At 34.1% G+C, this 18,700-nt stretch overlaps 1 protein-coding gene across 3 annotated transcripts in view; it reads left to right on the top strand.

Annotated features, from left to right (window-relative positions):
• The window catches only part of LOC148952925 (uncharacterized), a 74,577-nt gene that overhangs the window by 53,799 nt on the left and 2,078 nt on the right, over positions 1-18,700 (top strand). Inside the window, exons 7-12 of one of the 3 annotated variants that reach the window (XM_089088175.1) lie at positions 3,053-3,214; positions 5,717-5,878; positions 8,996-9,181; positions 11,989-12,156; positions 13,854-14,030; positions 17,734-17,814. In XM_089088175.1, the coding sequence (XP_088944301.1) occupies positions 3,053-3,214; positions 5,717-5,878; positions 8,996-9,181; positions 11,989-12,156; positions 13,854-14,030; positions 17,734-17,777 (899 nt within the window). In that variant the 3' untranslated portion in view covers positions 17,778-17,814. The remainder of the gene's footprint in view (positions 1-3,052; positions 3,215-5,716; positions 5,879-8,995; positions 9,182-11,988; positions 12,157-13,853; positions 14,031-17,733; positions 17,815-18,700) is intronic. The other 2 variants (XM_089088174.1, XM_089088173.1) reach the window with 2 other exon arrangements.

The raw sequence follows: 18,700 nt of genomic DNA, 5'->3' as shown, positions 1-18,700 counted from the left end.
TTTGCATGTATTTGTATTTGAGTTATATACATCGTTAATTATTCAGAAAAACTTGACAAACGAACAATTTCAATACTAGTATATTATTATGATTGTAATAATAATTAGAGTTTCAGATATTATTATTTTTAGTCTTGAATTCGTTTATTCTGCTTACCGATGTTCAATTATTACTAATTACATTACTAATGCCAGTAATGCCACTTTTAGTCACTGATTAAAGTAATCGTACTTTCGTTTTAATTATTTTTATGAATTGTTTTCATGTTTTTGGTATCGACTTTTTTTGGTCTGGAGTCTGATTAGCCCCAGTATATGGTATATTTTTATAATGACTGTTATGACTAACGTAACTTTTTATTTGAGCAATGGCAGTAAATAGGTAATAATAGATCATTTTCTGCTTCTATATTCGTTTGAATACGCCTGGTAGCAACTGAAATTAGCCTTATTTAATTATAATTAGGCTAATTTAATTACAGTTAGACTAATTTAATTAGCCTAATTAAAGATATATAAAGTGGAGGGAATTAATTTATACTTTGTGGCAAGAAAAAAGGTGCGTTACGTTATATTTTTGAATGGAATGGCAATATAAATTAAAATGATGATGATAATTGACTTCAGAGATATACCCGTTGTAGCGGGTTGAGTCCTGATTTTTTAATGGTAATTATGCTACCGATCTCAAATCTAAGATATTGTCCAGCAGAAAATCAAAACATTTTATTAACATTTTGATTTGAAGTATTGTTTGAAAATGGTCGACTCGATAGTATCATTCATCGATAAAAAAGTTTGGTACAAGGTTTGTGAAGCCTTTAGTACCAATGTTTTGAGCATTCTATGACATACCCTTAAGGCTTAATAGGGGATGCTATCCAGGCATGTATGCAGGTGAAAATTGCCCCCCCCCCTAAAAAAAAAATCAGGATTGTTGTTGATTGTTCAATGATTTATAATATTTTCTAATTTGTTTATCTTTTTTGCTTTATGACGAAATAATACCCCCCTAAAATGAGTTACTGGGTTCGCGTCTATTTACCCGAAGAAAAATAGAAAAAACACGGGTCTGAATTGGCCTATTTTACAGGATCGAATTGCTTGGTGTTATCCATAATCCTGTGCATGCACAGAAATTTAATTTAAGGAAAGGCCAATCTGTAAAAAAAAAAACACACACAAAAAAACCCCTGCAAACTACAAGATAGTCAAAATATGGCTTTAAAAATTTTCGAAAGAACATGTTTTTTTTGTAGTTTTGGATTAGAAAAGTTTAGAAAAATTGTAGGTTTTATCTGAGTATCTTGGCTGTTCTTCGATGTATATTGCACAAATTTATGTAAGGTAGTTTTTATCCTTAAGATTTGTGTTTACTTAGAAATTTGTGTTCCAATGCTGGCTGGTCTCCTCAAACTCCTTAGAAGTTAGCCCCACTTGATGAATCTTTCTCACTTATTTATTTATTTATTTATTTATTTTTCAAGTGCGATATTGGATTTTATTTTGGGCATGACGGTGCATGGTGCTCAAGTCAAGACTTTTGTGTTTCTGTGAGAGAAATTAAAATCTACTAACTGACTTGTGAGTAGACTGTAAGAACACAAATGGAGAGCAATATTGTTTCTGATTAAAGAATGACTTGGATGATCATCATATCTAAATTAGAATCAAAATAAAATTATTGATTGTTGAATCACTAACAAGTCATAACTTGGATCAAGACCTTTCGTCTAATTCCTCATTAATAGTTTATATCTAAATTCTGTATGCTAAATTCGATCCTTAAGTAAAATCTTTTACAAGGATTTCATTTTCTTTACTTCAAGCCTTAACAGGTATAAAGTCGATATGATTGCCTCAAGGACTTTGCTTGGAGTCCCAAATGTTCACTTAGTTGCTCAAGCCAAGACTTTGTGTTTCTGTGAGAGAAATTAAAAGTTACTTACTGACTTGTGAGCAGACTTGTAAGAACGCAAATGAAGAGCAATATTGTTTATGAAAGAATCACTTGGATGATCATCATATCTAAATTAGAATTAAAATAAAATTATTGACTGTTGAATCACTAACAAGTCACAACTTGGATCAAGACCTTTCGTCGAATTCCACATTAATAGTTTATATCTAAATTCTGTATGCTAGATTTGATCCCTAAGTGAAATCTTTTGTAAGGATTTCATTTTCTTTATTTCAAGCCTTAATGGGTACAAAGTCGGTAGGATTACCTCATAGCTAAGTCATATCTTGACTTAGTTGCTCAAGTCATGACTTTATGTGTTTCTGCGAGAGAAATTAAAAGCTACTAACTAACTTTTGAGTAGACTGGTAAGAACACAAATGAAGAGCAATATTAACTCTGATTAAAGAATGACTTCGATGATCATCATATCTAAATTAGAATTAAAATAAAATTATTGATTGTTGAATCTCTAACAAGTTACAACTTGGATCAAGACCTTTCGTCTAATTCCACATATCTAAATTCTGTATGCTAAATTCTATCCTTAAGTGAAATCTTTTGTAAGGATTTCATTCTCTTTCCTTCAAACCTTAACGGGTATAAAGTCGGTATGATTACCTCAAGGACTTTGCTTGGAGTCCCAAATGTTGACTTAGTCACGGAGTTAAGCTTACGTTCAACTAACTCCACGTGCTTGGAAGGTATGATTTGTTGTTCTTTTGTAGTTGTGAGAGGTGGGAGTCCATTGTCAACTGAAACTCTAGCTAAAGGATTATTTGGATGGTCATCATATCTAAATTAGAAATAAAATAAAATTATTGACTGCTGAATCACTAACAAGTCACAACTTGGATCTGTAATTCCATATTATTAGCTTATATTTAAATTTTGTATGCTTAATTCAATCCTTAAGTGAAATCTTTTGTAAGGATTTCATTTTCTTTCCTTCAAGCCTTAACGGATATAAAGTCGGTATGATTACCTCAAGGACTATGCTTGGAGTTCCAAATGTTTACTTAGTCACGGGGTTAAGCCTATGTTCAACTAACTCCACGTGCTTGGACGGTATAATTTGTTGTTCTTTTTTAGTTGTGGGAGGTGGGAGTCCATTGTCAACTGAAACTCTACCATTTGAAGGTCAAGAAAATTCGGAATTGCAACAAGATCCCAAGAATGTCCTGGCACTTAATCCTATATGTGAACCAATGGAACCTGATATACGTTCAAAGATTCCCGTAGTGAGCACAAATGGTATAAGCTTAATGCTTTTTTCTTACTTTTAGGTAGTTTTTGTGGAGTCCTCCTGCTTTCTTAAAGTATTTTGTGTTTTTCCTGTATTTTTTTTTGTATTTGGTTTGTTGCTTTGCTCATGACTATATTAGTATTAGTAGATAGCTGTAGGCTGGATACCAATAGTTCTACATATTTTAAAGATCTATAATTCATATGAGTTCGCACATGGCCATCTGCTTTTCTAATATATTAGCTTAGAATAGATAAAACGATAAAATAAACCAAGGAAAAGAGAGATCTATAAAATAAACCAAGGAAAAGAGAAATAGAGAGATCACGTATCAACAATCTTGTGTCTCAAAAATTTGTCGTTCATTAACTGCTTTAAAATTTCACACCGACAATCCAATCAGGTTTTAAAAGCTTGGAGTATTTGAATTTTCAGGAATTACTTTTTTTTTCTCCTTCTATAGATTAATAAAGAACTCTGGCATTTAGTTACCCCTCTCATTTCATCACACATTCTAAGAATTCCTTACGGGTTTGAGTCGTGATGAGACGATGCCAAATTGTTTCTTGATTCAGAATCTAGCTTGATATCTTGATTTCGATACGATTATCGATTTCAACAATAGTTATTTTTTTATGGTATCTATTATAGTTAAATAATATTAGTTTGTCACTTCATCTAATTCATTTTGTAGATTATGAAATAAATATAATTGTATAATAATTGCCTGTTCGTATAAATGCTCGCAAAAGCCATTGAAACTGAAACTCATCACACCAGGGGGGGGGGGGGGCTTTCGCTTTTTTTGTTTTTTTTTTAAGGAATGGGCTTTTGGTTTTGGATGGCTGACTTGTCTACAACCATAAAGCTTGTGACTGAAGTTGAAGACAAAAAAAAACCTAATCCCTTCAATGCAAGTTCTATTGCGGGGTCTAAATATTTTTCTGTGGAACCTGATGCATACAACCTCTCCCAAGGGAGATGTATCCCTAGGTTATAAACCAAATTTTCAGAAGAGAAATATATGATAACAAAACTATAACTTTGTAATATGCAGAAGATTTCTATCAAGCATGTTTTCAGAGTTCTGCAGAAGGTGCTGCATTAACATAGACTACTGCTGCACCCCAGTTTCCAAGTGTCCTCCTTTCTGCAGGCAATCAAATATGTCCTTCCAGAGCTCAACTAGTGAGAAAATCTGATCATTTGACCACTTCTGAGGGTTTTTAGAAACTTCTTCCTGAGTCTTTTTTTTAATACAAATAAATAATTTCAATAATATTATATTAATATAATTTTATGATTATAACGTACTATTGTTATATTATTTCTATTAATACTATCACATTAATTTAAATATTATTACTCCTGGTCTAAAACTCGTTCATGCTGCTTACCAAGATGTAATCATTACTAATTACATCACTAACAGCTTTTAGCCACCCACCAAATTAATTACCCTTTTTTAAATTCTGTTTATGATTCACCATATTCCTTAGTGACCTCACTGGTATCGACTTTTTTTTTGTCTTTTTTGACCACATAACGAAGTTTTAGTTCCCTGAAATGAGTTTCAGCATTCACATCTGGTGTTACTGTAGTGTCTATCGTTTATCTAGACCGGAAGACAGGTCATGAAACGCCTGAATTTGAAATAGCTTGTTTTAGTGAATCGAGTGGTCAGTAGAACAAGTGTTCTCCTTCTTGTGGTATATGTGTAGAAATTTATTTAAGGAGGGGCTTATTTTAAAGAAAAGGCTGCTAACTGCAGCATAGCCAAAATACGGCTTCAAGGCTTTTCGAAAGGACATGTTTTCTTTGTATTTTTGGATCAGGAAATTGTAAAAGATTGCATGTTTTAACCGAATATCTTGGTTTTCCTTCAATGGATATTACAAAAAATTATGTAAGGTGTTTTTTACATTAAGATTTGTTTTACTTTAATAACTTGTGTTCGAATGCTGGACGTGTTCGGTCTCCTCTGACGTTAGGCTTGTATTAATATTATGTGACTATTAAATAAAGCCCCACTTGATGAAACTCTCTCACCCGCTCCATTTAGTTATTGAAAAGCAATTGTGAGATTGAACCTTTCATTCTGGGTACGACGGCGCATCGTGCTCAAGTCAAGTATTTTTGTATTTCTGTCAGAGAAATTGAAAGTTACAAACAGACTGGTGAATAGGCTGGTGAGAAGTCAAATTGAGAGTGATATTGTTTTTAATTAAACAACCCCTGGGATGATCATCATATCTAAATTAAAAATAAAAAAAATCAACTAGTTGGATCAAGATTTCTCGTCTTATACCACAATATTCGCTTATATTTAAATTGTGAAATCTTTTTGTGAGGATTTCACTTTTATTTCTTCAAGATTCAGCGGGTATAAATTTGTTATTATGACCTCAAGGACTATGCTTGAAGTCACAAATATTGACTTAGTAACGGAGTTAAGCTTCTTTTCATCTAACTCCACGTGCTTGGGAGGTATAATTTGTTTTTATTTGCAGTTGTGAGATGTGGTAGTCCATTGTCAACTGAACCTCTGCCAATTGAGGGTTGTGAAAATTCAAATTTGGCGAAAGGTCCCAAGGATGACATGACGCTTAATCCTATATGTGAACCAATGCAACTTGATATATGTTCCAAGATTCCCGTAATGAGCACAAATGGTATACGCCTAAAGCTTTTTTGTCATTCTTTTGGCAGTTTTTTGTGAAGTTTTACCGCCTTCTTAAAGTATTCTGCATTTTGTTTTGTAATTTATTTCATATTTGGTTTCTTGCCTTGCTCATGAGTGTAATAGTAGTAGTAAATAGCTTCAGACTAGATACCAAGAGATTTACCATATTTTCAAATTCATTAGGGTTAGCACAATCCATTCCGCTTTTCCGATATATTAAAGTAGAAAAGATAAAAATATTTAATAGGCTAAGAACATCTAGTATGCTAGAAAACGGGAAGTAGAGAGATCAAGCATCAACAATCTTGTGAGTCAACAATTTGTCGATTCTTTGACTGGTTTAAAATTTCACATGAACAATCCAATCAGGTTTTAGGAGTTGGGAGTATTTGAATTTCTAGACATTGCATTTTTTTTTTACTTATCCTAGATTAATAATGAACTCAGACAATTGGTTACCCCTCTCATTTAGTAATGAGACAATATTAATAAGTAGTAATGAGAAGATACCAGATTTTTTTTTGTGATTCAGATACCAACTCAGTATCTTGATTTGGATACGATTCTTGATTCCAATGATAGCTATTATATTTTAGGGTATCTATAAGAGTTAAAAGACATGAGTTTACTGCAACACCTGCTCAAGTTCGTCCTTGAAATCTTTTTGATGCACCAGTTATTCGTCAATAATTTGCTGTTTCCAAATTTCTGACTCAAGAGCCAATAATAAAAAATCAGTTGGAAGTTAGTTGGGAGCAAGGAATTTAAAGATTGTTGCCATCCACAGTATAGCGAGGAAGGCCACAAACCAATGGTAGTGGCCATCTGAAGTTTAGTAGTTTCGGATTTTCGTTCATTTAATTTGCTTGCTTCTTGTGTTGAGCTAGGGTGTGCCTCTCGGCTATGTTAATGTTTTTCATTTATTTTTATTTTTGTATTGGAAACTGTTACTGATTCCAAGTATAAATTAACTGTATTCTAAGTAGAAGCTGAAACGCAAGGAGCGGGGGAGGGGGGTCCCCTCGGAGTGGAAAAATTGTGAATGGTTCATAAATAGGTTCTATTCGGAACTTTTTTTTGTAAATCGCTGGTCTCTAGATATCTGTCATTGGCAAGTTTGACTGTAAATCCGAACTTTGGTGTATCTGCTACAGTTCTACATATTATGAAAGATCGGGAGGGCTGGTCCCACTTTCCTGTACCCTCCCCTTCTTGTGCATTACTGCTTTTACCTTTTGAAATTTTGTAGACCTTCGTCGTGTAAAGCTGTATGATATGGTCAAAGACACACGCCATCTTATCCGTCTGATTTAGCTAATTAAAATTCGGTGTTTCAGTAAGTACCCACTCAAACAAGGAAGTGTAAAAGTAAAACTCGCTGTTACAACCTTGGGGCTACAAAGATCTCCTGCTTGAAGTTATTTTTCATGCTTTGAGGCTTCATGGTATCAATTACAAATGTATTTTAAACAGTGATTTACTTAGTATAAGAGTGTTGGCAAAGAATTTTTTTATCCTATTCATAAAGAAATGTACCAACAAGGACTACACAACATTGGAAGGTTTAAGCTGCGGCCGAACTCAAATGTGTCGGTGAGGAGACTTATTTAAAAAAAAAAACGGTGATAATATTTGAAACATATTAGAGAGTTGTAAACCCTTTGAGATTTTATGGGACCCTGTTCTCTGCGTACGCCCAGTGTTAATAAAATTCAGGAAATATCCCTGAAAATCAGAGATATTGGGTTGACAGTATAATTTAATTTCTTAAAGATTCCACAATTTATTACTTTGTCCTGTAGCTGGCGTAATTAATATTAACTAATTTTGCATTTGGCTTATTAATAGATAATCAGGGATATAAGAATGAAGATGTGATGCTGAGGTAAGTTGCCCATAGAATATTAAAATTTCACAACTTTTTCTACAATATTTTATGTCTTCCTTATAATTTGCCTGTTTTCTAAGCTGTATCCCATCTAAGAAAAATCTTGCGTATGCGCCTGTATGTTGCTATGGTTTTATTTATTTTTTTAGTTTGTTTTATTTTATACTTTATTTATTTTTATTCTTTCTTATTTTATCTAATAAAATAAATTCAAAATGTCATCAGGATACGTCAGAAAAAAACGAATCTGCTCGTTAGACACGATGGCGAAGCAGAATTCAACAAATATATTGCCTTACTTTGTTCATTCCTTGATGAAAGGGCTCTTTCTTTACTAAGCAAAAGAAAAAAAAAACTTGCTGTAAATCTGGTTGCACTTAAGAGAATACATCGAACACTAAATACCAATGTTATAAATGAACTTTTATCGCTAAAATCGCAAGAAAAATTTTAAATCGCTAAAAAACAAGAAAATAACGAACAAGTACAGTCAAGCAATAGCAATGATTTTTTTTATCATGCTCATTGCAGTTTTGCTAATTTGCTATTATACTAATTGCGGGTGGTTAATTAACAGTCCTGTTGCAATAATTGTGGCGGAACCAGAGAAATGTAGGTGCAATATCTGTTATGTTGTGACGGGATATTGATTTCTGGGGTCCGTGAATGTCTAGAACGTCTTATAATTTCCTTGTCTGTATTAATCAAGGAAAAACTTGCGACAAAATAGTAATTTCTCAGCATTAAATTATGAACAAAAGCAGACAAAAAAGTTTTTGTTTTAATTAATTATAGGAAAAAAAAGAAGGCAAGCTCTCAACCGTTTCAAGTCTTGAAAAAGAACTTCTACCCCTTTTATTTTCATTCCGCCACAAAAATATTTAACGTTTTAATTACTATCATATATGTGACAAACAAAAACAAATAACTAATTATTATGACTTAAAAATGTGAAGCAGACCATAATTATATATATATATATATATATATATATATATATATATATATATATATTAAACTAAGAGCTGAAATACTTAGGCACAGGTACGGTCGTAGTTATTATGGGAGGCCTTCGAGCGCGTGCCCAGAAACTGAAGAACTTTTTCTGACGAAATTTCAGTCAATCATCAGTACAACTAAGAAAATTTAAAAAACTTTCAATCGAAAAATAAAAGTGCTTGTTTTTGAGAAATGTTTCATGTATTTATTTTGTTTTAGAGTTTGAAGAGAAGGATCCATCACTCAATGAATGTGCTAAGTTTCAAGACACAGAAGGTTTGGCTTTTTCGAATCGATCTCGAAGTAATTCAGTAGAATTCAACATGGACTTCAAAATTGATTCTGATAATGTAGACCATGAGGCTCGTTCAGAGCTACCTGTAACTGGTATGCCAAAACCTAATGGTAATCATTTTCTTGCTTTTTTGTTGTGTCTTTATACGAATATATTGGTGTATTTTAGGAGTTACAATTTTAAACCACTTAACACTAACGAATCATTTGAAAACTGATAACTGAGTACAATATATCGGAAAATAATATTTGTTAATTGAATGCTGAATATTCAGCACATATCAAGATGGGAATTAATGACGTAAAGACGTTTGCCCAAACCAATTTACCAGGATTTACGGAGGAGTTCTAACTTTGGGGTTTGAAAGCCATCATAATAATATCTATTAATAGATTTAAGACTGGGATCTGTCAACATTAATGCAAAGAACTTGTTTAAGTCTTAATGGGTTCGTTTGTAAGTAATTTCTTAAAACCTTAGTGTGATTCAAAATAATTGTCAGTAAAAAAAAAAAAAAAAAAAAATGATAAGGAAGAAACACAGGTCTTGTGTTCTTGTTCTTCTTGTCCAGGGTTAGCGTTGTCGTAAAAAAGAATTGCTCATTTAAGAATCGAAAAGCAGTTAGTCCGCGGTTGAGGTGGGAGAACATTGGAAGGAAAGATTTAATGGGTATGGGAGCTTCTTGGGAGTGTGTAAAGAGGGAGGCTTTGAATAGATTGAAACGGAGGAAGGGCGTGCATAGCTGTGTTGGCCTCAGGTAGCCTCATACTGCAGTAAGTTGTTAGTTGTAGTAGTAAAGAATTGCTTATTTAAGAATCGAAAAGCTTATTTAAGTCGTCCGCAGTTGAGGTGGGAGGATATCGGAAGGAAAGGTTTAATGGGTATGGGAGGGTGTAAAGAGGGAGGTTTTGAATAGATTGAAATGGAGGGAGGACGTGCATAGCTGTGTTGGCCTCAGGCAGCTTGGTGCTGCAGTAAGTTGTTAGTTGTAGCAGTATTTAAGGGTTTATGCTCTAAGATTTCAGACCAGTGCCTTCTAGCGTTAGCCTAATATAATGCCCTAAGTGAACGTACTTTTGGAGGAAACACATAGACTATTGTCCTTGTAGGGAAATAAGTTCTCTAGTACTTTTACTTAATATTAGACAGTCCTCAATAAGATTGCTTCGGACGGCAAGAACAAAAATTAGGGGTCGTCCGACGACGAACTCTTGATTAGTAGAAAGTCACATAGTATCTCGCAAGATGAGATACTGAAAATTCAGTCCTAAACAGGTATATGTCCAGAATTTTAAGGCTTCTTGGCTGCATTGAAATTCACCCAGAGTTAGGCTAAAAATAAAATAACTAACCTTTGAAAACGAGTAAAAAGAAAAGAAAGAAGCAGCATTTGTGGGTGACTTTGTGATTTCTGTTGTCAAAAGTGGTAGGGTTAATTTTCCATGAAGGTAAACTTGTAGTGAAAATGTTCATTTTCGTAATTAACTCAAAAACTTTTTTTTCTTTTAGGTAAGAGGTAAAGTGTGAGCCTTGGCAATGTTTCAATTTTTCTTCTTTTTCTCTGGTAGTAAGCATGATGAGGTCATTGGCAAGGGCCTTATTTACTTCTTCTCCTGTATAACTCTTGCTCTTGTTTTTGAATTTCTTACGCAAACCAATTGTTGTTTATGCTGAGGGTACTCCTACCAAATAGCAGTTGAAAAAGAAAATGCTATAGAGTTTTTTTTCAGGGTCTGCTTCCCCTAGAATCTCTTAATTTTGTAAGTGTTTCCAATGAACCAGGGACGTTTTTTCTGCATTTCTGGTTACTTCTTTTTAAGAATCCAAATTTTTATTATCATTACTTCAACCCCTACCAAAAAATGCGTACGAGCCTGTATCCAACAGTTTTTATTTTTCATGCCCTTATTTTTTAAAATTTAGTGGCCCGATTTTTCTTAAAAGTAAAGTAGTATGGACAGTCTGCACATTCGGAATTTCTTAGTGCATTTAATTTTACTTTGAATTTGACTTTCTTTTTTTGATTTTTTTTCTACTTGATTAATATTCTTCTTTTTAATTTTGTATTTTTTCATAGCTTTGCCTTTTTTAATTTACGTTTTTCTTGTCAAATTCCGCTATAAGCTTAAAATACTATAGTAGTCAGACAGCTCTATGCCAAGTGAAGTCTATTTTCTTTAAGGACAAGATAGACTGTGTGTGAACGTCCTCAACAGTAGTTCAGGTTTAAGCCTGAGCTGAACAGTGAGACAGTTAGACAAGCTCAACTTTTCTGCTCGCGAGCTCAAGCTCAAATCTTCTCTTGGTTTTCAGGTTAATTTCGGTATCATTTGAGGGCTATTTAACTAAAATATACAATGATATGTATAATTTCTTGTCGGAACAAAGAACTTAAAATTTAAGATGCGAACTCCATGTAATTGGCGGAAATGACTATATGTGAACGCTCTCAGTTGTAGTTGAGTCCAAAATGGAGCTCAACAGAGGTAAGGCAGTAAGATGAAGCTCATTTGTTCTGTCATGGTTAAATCTAAATTGCCCGGTGGTTTTTGGTTAGTTCCATCTTCATTTAGAACCTAGTGTTAATAATATAAGTTTTTCGACTCTTCTTTATGTACAAAATGTAATCCCTCCTCTATAAAGGCTAAGTCTGTCATATCTTCGCAGGGAAATTGGAGTGAAAAAATTTGTTCTAATGAAATGAAATGTAATTTTTGTGTTTAATGCACATAATAACGCCTATTAATATACTTGATAAACCGGGAGAATATTTTCTGCCTTCGGATTTCCACCAGTCATCTATAAAAGTATTGAAATCACAATGACGGCTCTGTACTATATAAAATGATAAGTGTTTATTCTTGAAAAGAATAATTCGTGTTGTATTTGTTTTTTATGTGCTTATTATCGTTTTCAGGTTTGGAAGTAAAAGATCCAATGTCCCATGAATGTACTACATTTCAAGATACTGAATGTTCTGTTGACTCACATCGGTCTCAATGCAATTCAAAAGACGCCAATATGGACTTCACGGTTGATCCTGATGATGTACGTCGGGAGTCGTGTTCAGACTTGTCTGTGACTGGTACGACAATAATTAAAATTTCCCTTTATTTTTTATATTATAGATTCAATATAGTTAATATATTTCCCGGAAATACCCCCGTACTTTCTAAAGACCAGAACATAATTTGCTGTTTACTGGAAACAAAATACATTTTAAGTGATTCTCTTTTTTAACTTTAGTGTTTAGTAAGTTTAGTGTTACCCATCAAAGGCGGAAACATCCCTCTGAAAAAGGGGGAAACATCCCCTAAAAGTCAATGGAGCTTAAAGAAAATCACACCACCAGATTCAGTGTAAGTTCTAGTGCCCTTTTTAAGTGACCAAAAAAGTTGGAGGGCAACTACCCCCCCCCCCTTTCACGCGCTCTTTTTCCGAAAAGTCGTCTGATCAAAATTATTAGATATCCATTTTGTTCAGTATAGTTAAAAGGTCTAATAACTATGTCTTTGGTGATGACGTGACCCCTCAGAACCACTGGAGGAAGGGTCGAAAGTTACGAAAATTGCCCATTGTTTACATATAGCATTTGTTATAGGGAAGTATACCAATATTTTTCAGGGAGGGGGGGGGGAGATTTTCTACGGGGAGAATTTTTCATTGGGATGGAAGTTTCTGGAGGCGAACTTTCGAGAGGAAATTTTGCACGAGGGGAATTTGCCAGAATTCATGTACCAAATTCGTTTGATTTGTCTTACTCTCTCGTTGGTGACCCCATTTTACGTGAGGAGATGCTTTCGGGAATTGCCCGGGGAAAGTTTCAGCGCAGTTGGAATTCTCTGGGGGAATTTACGTTGGAAGAGGGTTTCCAACAGGAGAAATTTTCCTCGGGGAAATTATGACCATGAGAAATTCTCCATGGGTGATTTTCTGTGAGAGAAACTTTCAATGGGGAGGGGCGGGTATTTCCGGGAAATATTTTCCACGCGGAGGTGATTCCTCCATGACATTAAAAAGGATAAGAAATTAGACAATAATAAGTCTTTCTTCAGATAAAAGTATTCTAAGGTGTATTTTTCAGGCGGAATCGTAAGCAAGAAATTTTATTGGGGGGGGGGGGATTCGAGTTTAGGATTGAATTTTCCGGAAATAATCTCCCGGTGGAACAATTTTATGCGGAAAAAATTTCTATGGTGGGTTTTTTCGTGGGGGGGGGGGGTGATTTTTCCACCGAGGAGGCGGATTTCTTGGGATTATTGAAAAACGATCAGAAATTAAATAAAAAATTATCATGCTGTGTAATTTGTAACATTTTATTGACCCATAACAAGTGCAGGTAGTGTGGGGTGGGATTCTGTGCCGTTCACAAAAATCAATAGGCTGGTACCGTATACGTGTTCCCACACTTTACTGTATTTTCATGTCATTTGGCCCCTTTTTTTCTTTTTTTTTTAGACAAATTTGAACGCTAAAATAGAAACAGTTGACTTAATCGTGACAAATTTGATAAACTGTCTATCCTGGAAGTTATAACTTATTAAATTGTCAATTCTATTCTGGAAATTATAACTTATTGAAAACGCTAGTTGTTTTGTACCAATTTCGTATTATGACTTTCCTTAACCAGCTCAATAATCATTTAGTATTGCTGCATTGTTTATAATTGGTAACGAAAATAAGCCATTTGGGATCCGGGTGGCTGAACAGGCCAGAATATAGGGTTTTAGATTGTTACTTTTCCTCTTTGGAACCAAGCCTATCACATTGCCTTCATTTTAGATTCAAGAAATGAAACTCCAATGGGAACCGAAAATGTAGAGTCTAAAGATGCTGAGAGCCTGACTTTAGGGCAAGGGACTGAGCCTAGCTGTATTTTGAACCCCTTAGAGCTGACCCAACGAAATGTATGCTTTCAAAGTCCTGCAGTGCAGCCTACGTTGACAAATGACTTCACAGGTAAATTTAATTTTTTTATTTTATTATATATTTTTAATATTGCGATTGAAACCACTTTCTTTTTTAATTCTAGTTTTACTTTACTACTTCCTTACTATTATTTTTCTTGTTTTCTGAAGTTAAATTTTGCTCTACATTTATTTCTAAAACTAGCTGGGTTGCTGGTGTACTGTTTGTCCATTTTCTGGTGTAGGGCTCTCTAATGGGTTGAATTCGGTAATGTAATTTTCATCAAGATCGTTTATTTTTCCGATTATTTTTAATTCGGGTTAATTTTCTGATGTTAATAACGTTTGATTGGTAAATCTAAACTTAAAATTTTTTACATATATTGGAGTCGGAGTAGGAGATTTGAGCGGGTATAAATAGTACGCTCTTTTGATGGATAGATCGAAAATCTGTTCAACTTTAATCTTCAAATAAAAACTGATTCCCCACCTTTTGCCATTTTATCATCCACTGAGTTTTGATCAAACCCTAGGTATTGGATCGATTTATTGATTTTATTATCTTAATGGAACATTATTTACAATAGTATGCATGGGTCCATTTGAATAATTGTAATCTAGAAATAAGACAATAGATGCTAGACACAAACAAAACGAGAAAACAGAACGAACAGAAAGCAGCAAAAGGAAAATCCAAAGTAGCAAGATTGGTGCTTCAAGATTGGCACATTTGGATTAAAAGAAATTCCAAGCTCTAAAATCACAGTTTTGCCCTCTCTATTGTCAAATGGATTGTTTTTTAAGAGAATCTTTATTCTTTATATTGCTTATAGTATTGCATTTCGTTTGTAAGTAACCTTGGTAGGGAGGAAGAATGCGAAGGTGTAAGCCAGACTCTAATTTTAGAGTATATGGGATATGTTTAGGGAAGACACCAGTGTTCGACTTTTGTTTTGAGACAAAACTGTAGTTTAAGATTCAAAAAGCTGCTAAAGAGCAATTAAAAAAGTATAAATGAAATTCTGATAAAAAACGAGCCATCAACAAGGAGCAGTTCGGTACTAACTACTTCTATTTCTACCATAATTTACTACATTTGTTCCGACCTCCGAAATTTTCAAGCAATTGTCTCCGCCTTCTTTTCTATTTTCATTCCTCCTACCTGCCATAGTAAACATATAGGAGGGGATACTTTGGATCTAGGGGACATTTAGTAGGGGATACTTTGGATCTAGGTGAGAGAAGAAAATTTTTGAGAAAGTTTAGGCTGGCGGCTGGCCCCTTTTTTGTGTGGATGTGTGAATTAGCATTTATTTTGTATCCGAGTGTGAAGAGATGTCTGAGTTGAGTACTGAATGTTTTGGAAGTGTTTGGGAGTGAATGCTGGTTAATTGAGTGGATGGCTGACAGGAACGCATGTGCTATTAAACAGTTGTATAAGTTTCTTCGTTTAAGGATTAAACATAAGGACTCATGTTTGAGGGGATAGCTTGTTATGGTTTTTAGGAATTGAATCGTACTATGATTGTTGGCTATTTAGACCTTGCTGTGTTTTTCTGTTGTTGTTGTTGTGTTTGGTATGTATTATTTAAAGGTGTATTTTTTTCCTCAAGCTTTGTTTGTAGACTATATTTTGTGTTGCTGTGGCCTGCAGGATTTTTGCAATCAAACTTATCTTATCTGTAGCTCACTGTATTCCGTAAGCATGGTAAGTGATAGCTACTGGGGGCGTATACTTAAAAACTGCAAAAAAACTTCAAACCATGTTTTCAATTTTAAAGCTTTTAAAAAGGTATGCTCGTTTTTCCTTCTAGTCTGTTCACGGGAACTAAAATCCATTGACTCAAAATTGAAAACCACTATAAGGCTTACCCCCGTGCAGTAAGTCGTGTTGTCTTTTGCCATGTCGACTAAAATTCTTCCGTTGAAAGTGTGTAATTACCCTCAAATCGAATGATGCTCAAGGAAAAAGCCTTCATAGAATGAGGCACAAGGGAAAACTTAGAATGAACAATGAGCTTGTTAAACATGCTGTGAGTCCATTCTGATTTTACCCACTATATCTCTTTGAAAGAGGCAACAATTTTAATATCTAAAAAGTTTAATATTGTAAGTTACGTAATAGCAATTAAAAAAGCATTAACTGGAATTCTCACCCAGAAGCTGCCCACCAAGTTAACTCGGCGGGGGGGGGGGGGGTGTAGGATGAGGCTCATGATAAGACTAATAATGGAAATAATTCAGGTATTTTCCAGAGAAATTGCTTAAGGATTGTTCTGGGTACCCGACTGACTGACCGTATTTCAAACAATAGGCTATACGAAAAATGTGGTTCAATACCGCTCTCTAGGGTTATAATGAAAGAAAGGTTGAGGTGGCTAGGGCAGGTTGTGTGGATGAAGGATGACAGATTGCCAAAGACTGTTTTTTTCGGCCAACGGTCTAGGGCTAAACAGAAAGCAGGTCGTCCCCGTCTGGTATGGGAGGACGTCATAAAGAAAGATTTAAAGGAAATTGGAACTTCGTGGGCGGGTGTAAAGAGGGAGGCTTTGAATAGATTGGAATGGAGGAGGAGCGTGCGTAGCTGTTTTGGTCTCAGGCAGCTTGGTGCTGCGGTGAGTTGTTAGTAGTAGTAGTAGTATTGAATAATTATTCTAATAATTAATTTATGATAATTTGTTGATAATCAATGATTGTTCACAATACATTATTATTTAAGAATTGAAGTATATAGTCATAGATTTTATTTTGGCTTGAGTTTTAGCTTTATGGTATAGAACTCGTTATAAATTTCAGCCAATTAGAGTATGCATAAGATTCTAAACTATCTACTAGGATGAGCTGAAATCCGTAAAGGAATTTAGGCCTAATAACGTGTGTGTCAGCTAGAATTATAGAAAACACTGCTCAAGGCGTAGCTTCTATATTGACAAGGCATTGTGGGTCTTCATATAATGGGAAAATGAGTTGTGAAAGTTCAGACGTAATTTTTTGACTCTGTATTTTTTTTTATTATTATTAATGTCATAGAAAGTTCCCGCAATTAAAATCTTAGAAAGGCCCCATAGGACATTTTCTGCTATGTTGTTAGCATCTAGTTAGTGTTTATACTATTGCGTCATGTACTATGCACTGCATTTTGTTGCGCGCTGCATTTTTGGATGGAGCTATTGGGGATTTGAGCTATATTCACAATTTAGAACTATTATGTTTAAATTTGCTTATTAAGTCTTTAATATTGTGTAATATGACCTTAAACTGCTTAGAGTCTGAAGACATCTGTGTTTTGCAGCTCTGATTATTTTATTATAGGTGTAATTACTTTCAAGACGAAACTGCCCTAAGAGGATAATTTTTACCCAAAATGTGTAGGTTTTTTATTCTTGATTTGCCAAAAGTTTAAAAGATATGAACAAAAATCTGATATCAAACAATATATTACTCTAATGATACCCAAAATGTCCTGGATGAGCCCTAATCATGTGTAGTAAATAAAAAGATATTGAGGCAAGTCTCTTACGCTTTCCATGGTACAATGTGACGTATAAAAAGTAGATTTGTTTTTTATTTAAAAAATCCAAAACTAAATAATTAAATTCTAGACTTAAAAATTTTAGTCTAGTCTAGGAAAAAATGAAATTCATAAAAACCTTGATAGAATGGTGAACCTAACAAAAGTCCATTTTTACTAGTCTATTTAATTGTATTGAGCTGAAATTTGGCGTGCTAAAACTTAGCTGTCAACTATTTTTCAGATATCTGCTCATTTACTATCACTATTGAATACGATGGTGCGTGAGAAAATTTAGTGAAGGACTCAAACTCTGTGACACAAAGTAAGATTTGCTTGACTTCTTTTTTTTCTTTCAACCATACAAAATTGTTCAAGCATTTTACTGTCAAAGATTGAACTTTAATTTGATTTCACAATTACGGGAAAAAGTTTTCAAAGAAGATTGATGATTCCATTTACCTAAAAGCCGTTACTTATTAAACTTTAGTAATTTTTCAGTTTTTCACCTATTTTCATTGAAAATGCTGGCGACGCAGAAGTGAGTAACTGAGGCCTTAGGTTTTTTCGTCGTTGCAGTTACAATCTGTGCTAATCAATTTGGATTTATAGAATCCAGTGGAGTAACTAGGGGGCACGGGGAGTGGGAAACGCCCTGAATGGCACTTTTCAGTGGACATCACGAAGAGAAGAAAAGATGAGGGGAGGGTCACTTCTTAAGTATATTACTTTCACAGAAGATAAAGCTTATATTTGTGAAAACGTCACAACAATCGTTAGAAACGTTAAGATAGAGTGTTATCTAGAACACCCATACAGGTGAAAGTGCTTGAATGTAAAATTTGAAAGGAACACATTTCTTAGAGCTAGTATATACTTTAACATTAGAAGCTGTTGCAGGACAAAACTACCCTCTATTTTTAATTCTTGAAAAATGTATCTAAATTCGAGATTTTAGAATGTTGGTTTGAACTATCCCAGTTGTTTTTTTTATCGTAGTTTTTCTAACATTATAAAAACTGAAAATATTAAAAATTTAGACTAAAATTTGGGTGCTTTTTTTACTCTGGGCTCCGGGGTAAAAAATCTCTTTCTTATCTCCTTCCCTTAAACAAGAAATATCTTAGTATTCAAAAAGAAAGTTAGTGTTCCAGAAGCCAAAAGTACCATCACTCAGCAAAGATGTATATATATATATATATATATATATA

The sequence above is a fragment of the Artemia sp. Qi Xiang Cuo genome, chromosome 4 (assembly GCF_049724085.1).
Source record: "Artemia sp. Qi Xiang Cuo chromosome 4, ASM4972408v1, whole genome shotgun sequence".
Classification (NCBI taxonomy): Eukaryota; Metazoa; Arthropoda; class Branchiopoda; order Anostraca; family Artemiidae; genus Artemia; species Artemia sp. Qi Xiang Cuo.
Note: the sequence above shows the minus strand (reverse complement) of the source record. Positions and strands in the feature narration are given on the sequence as shown.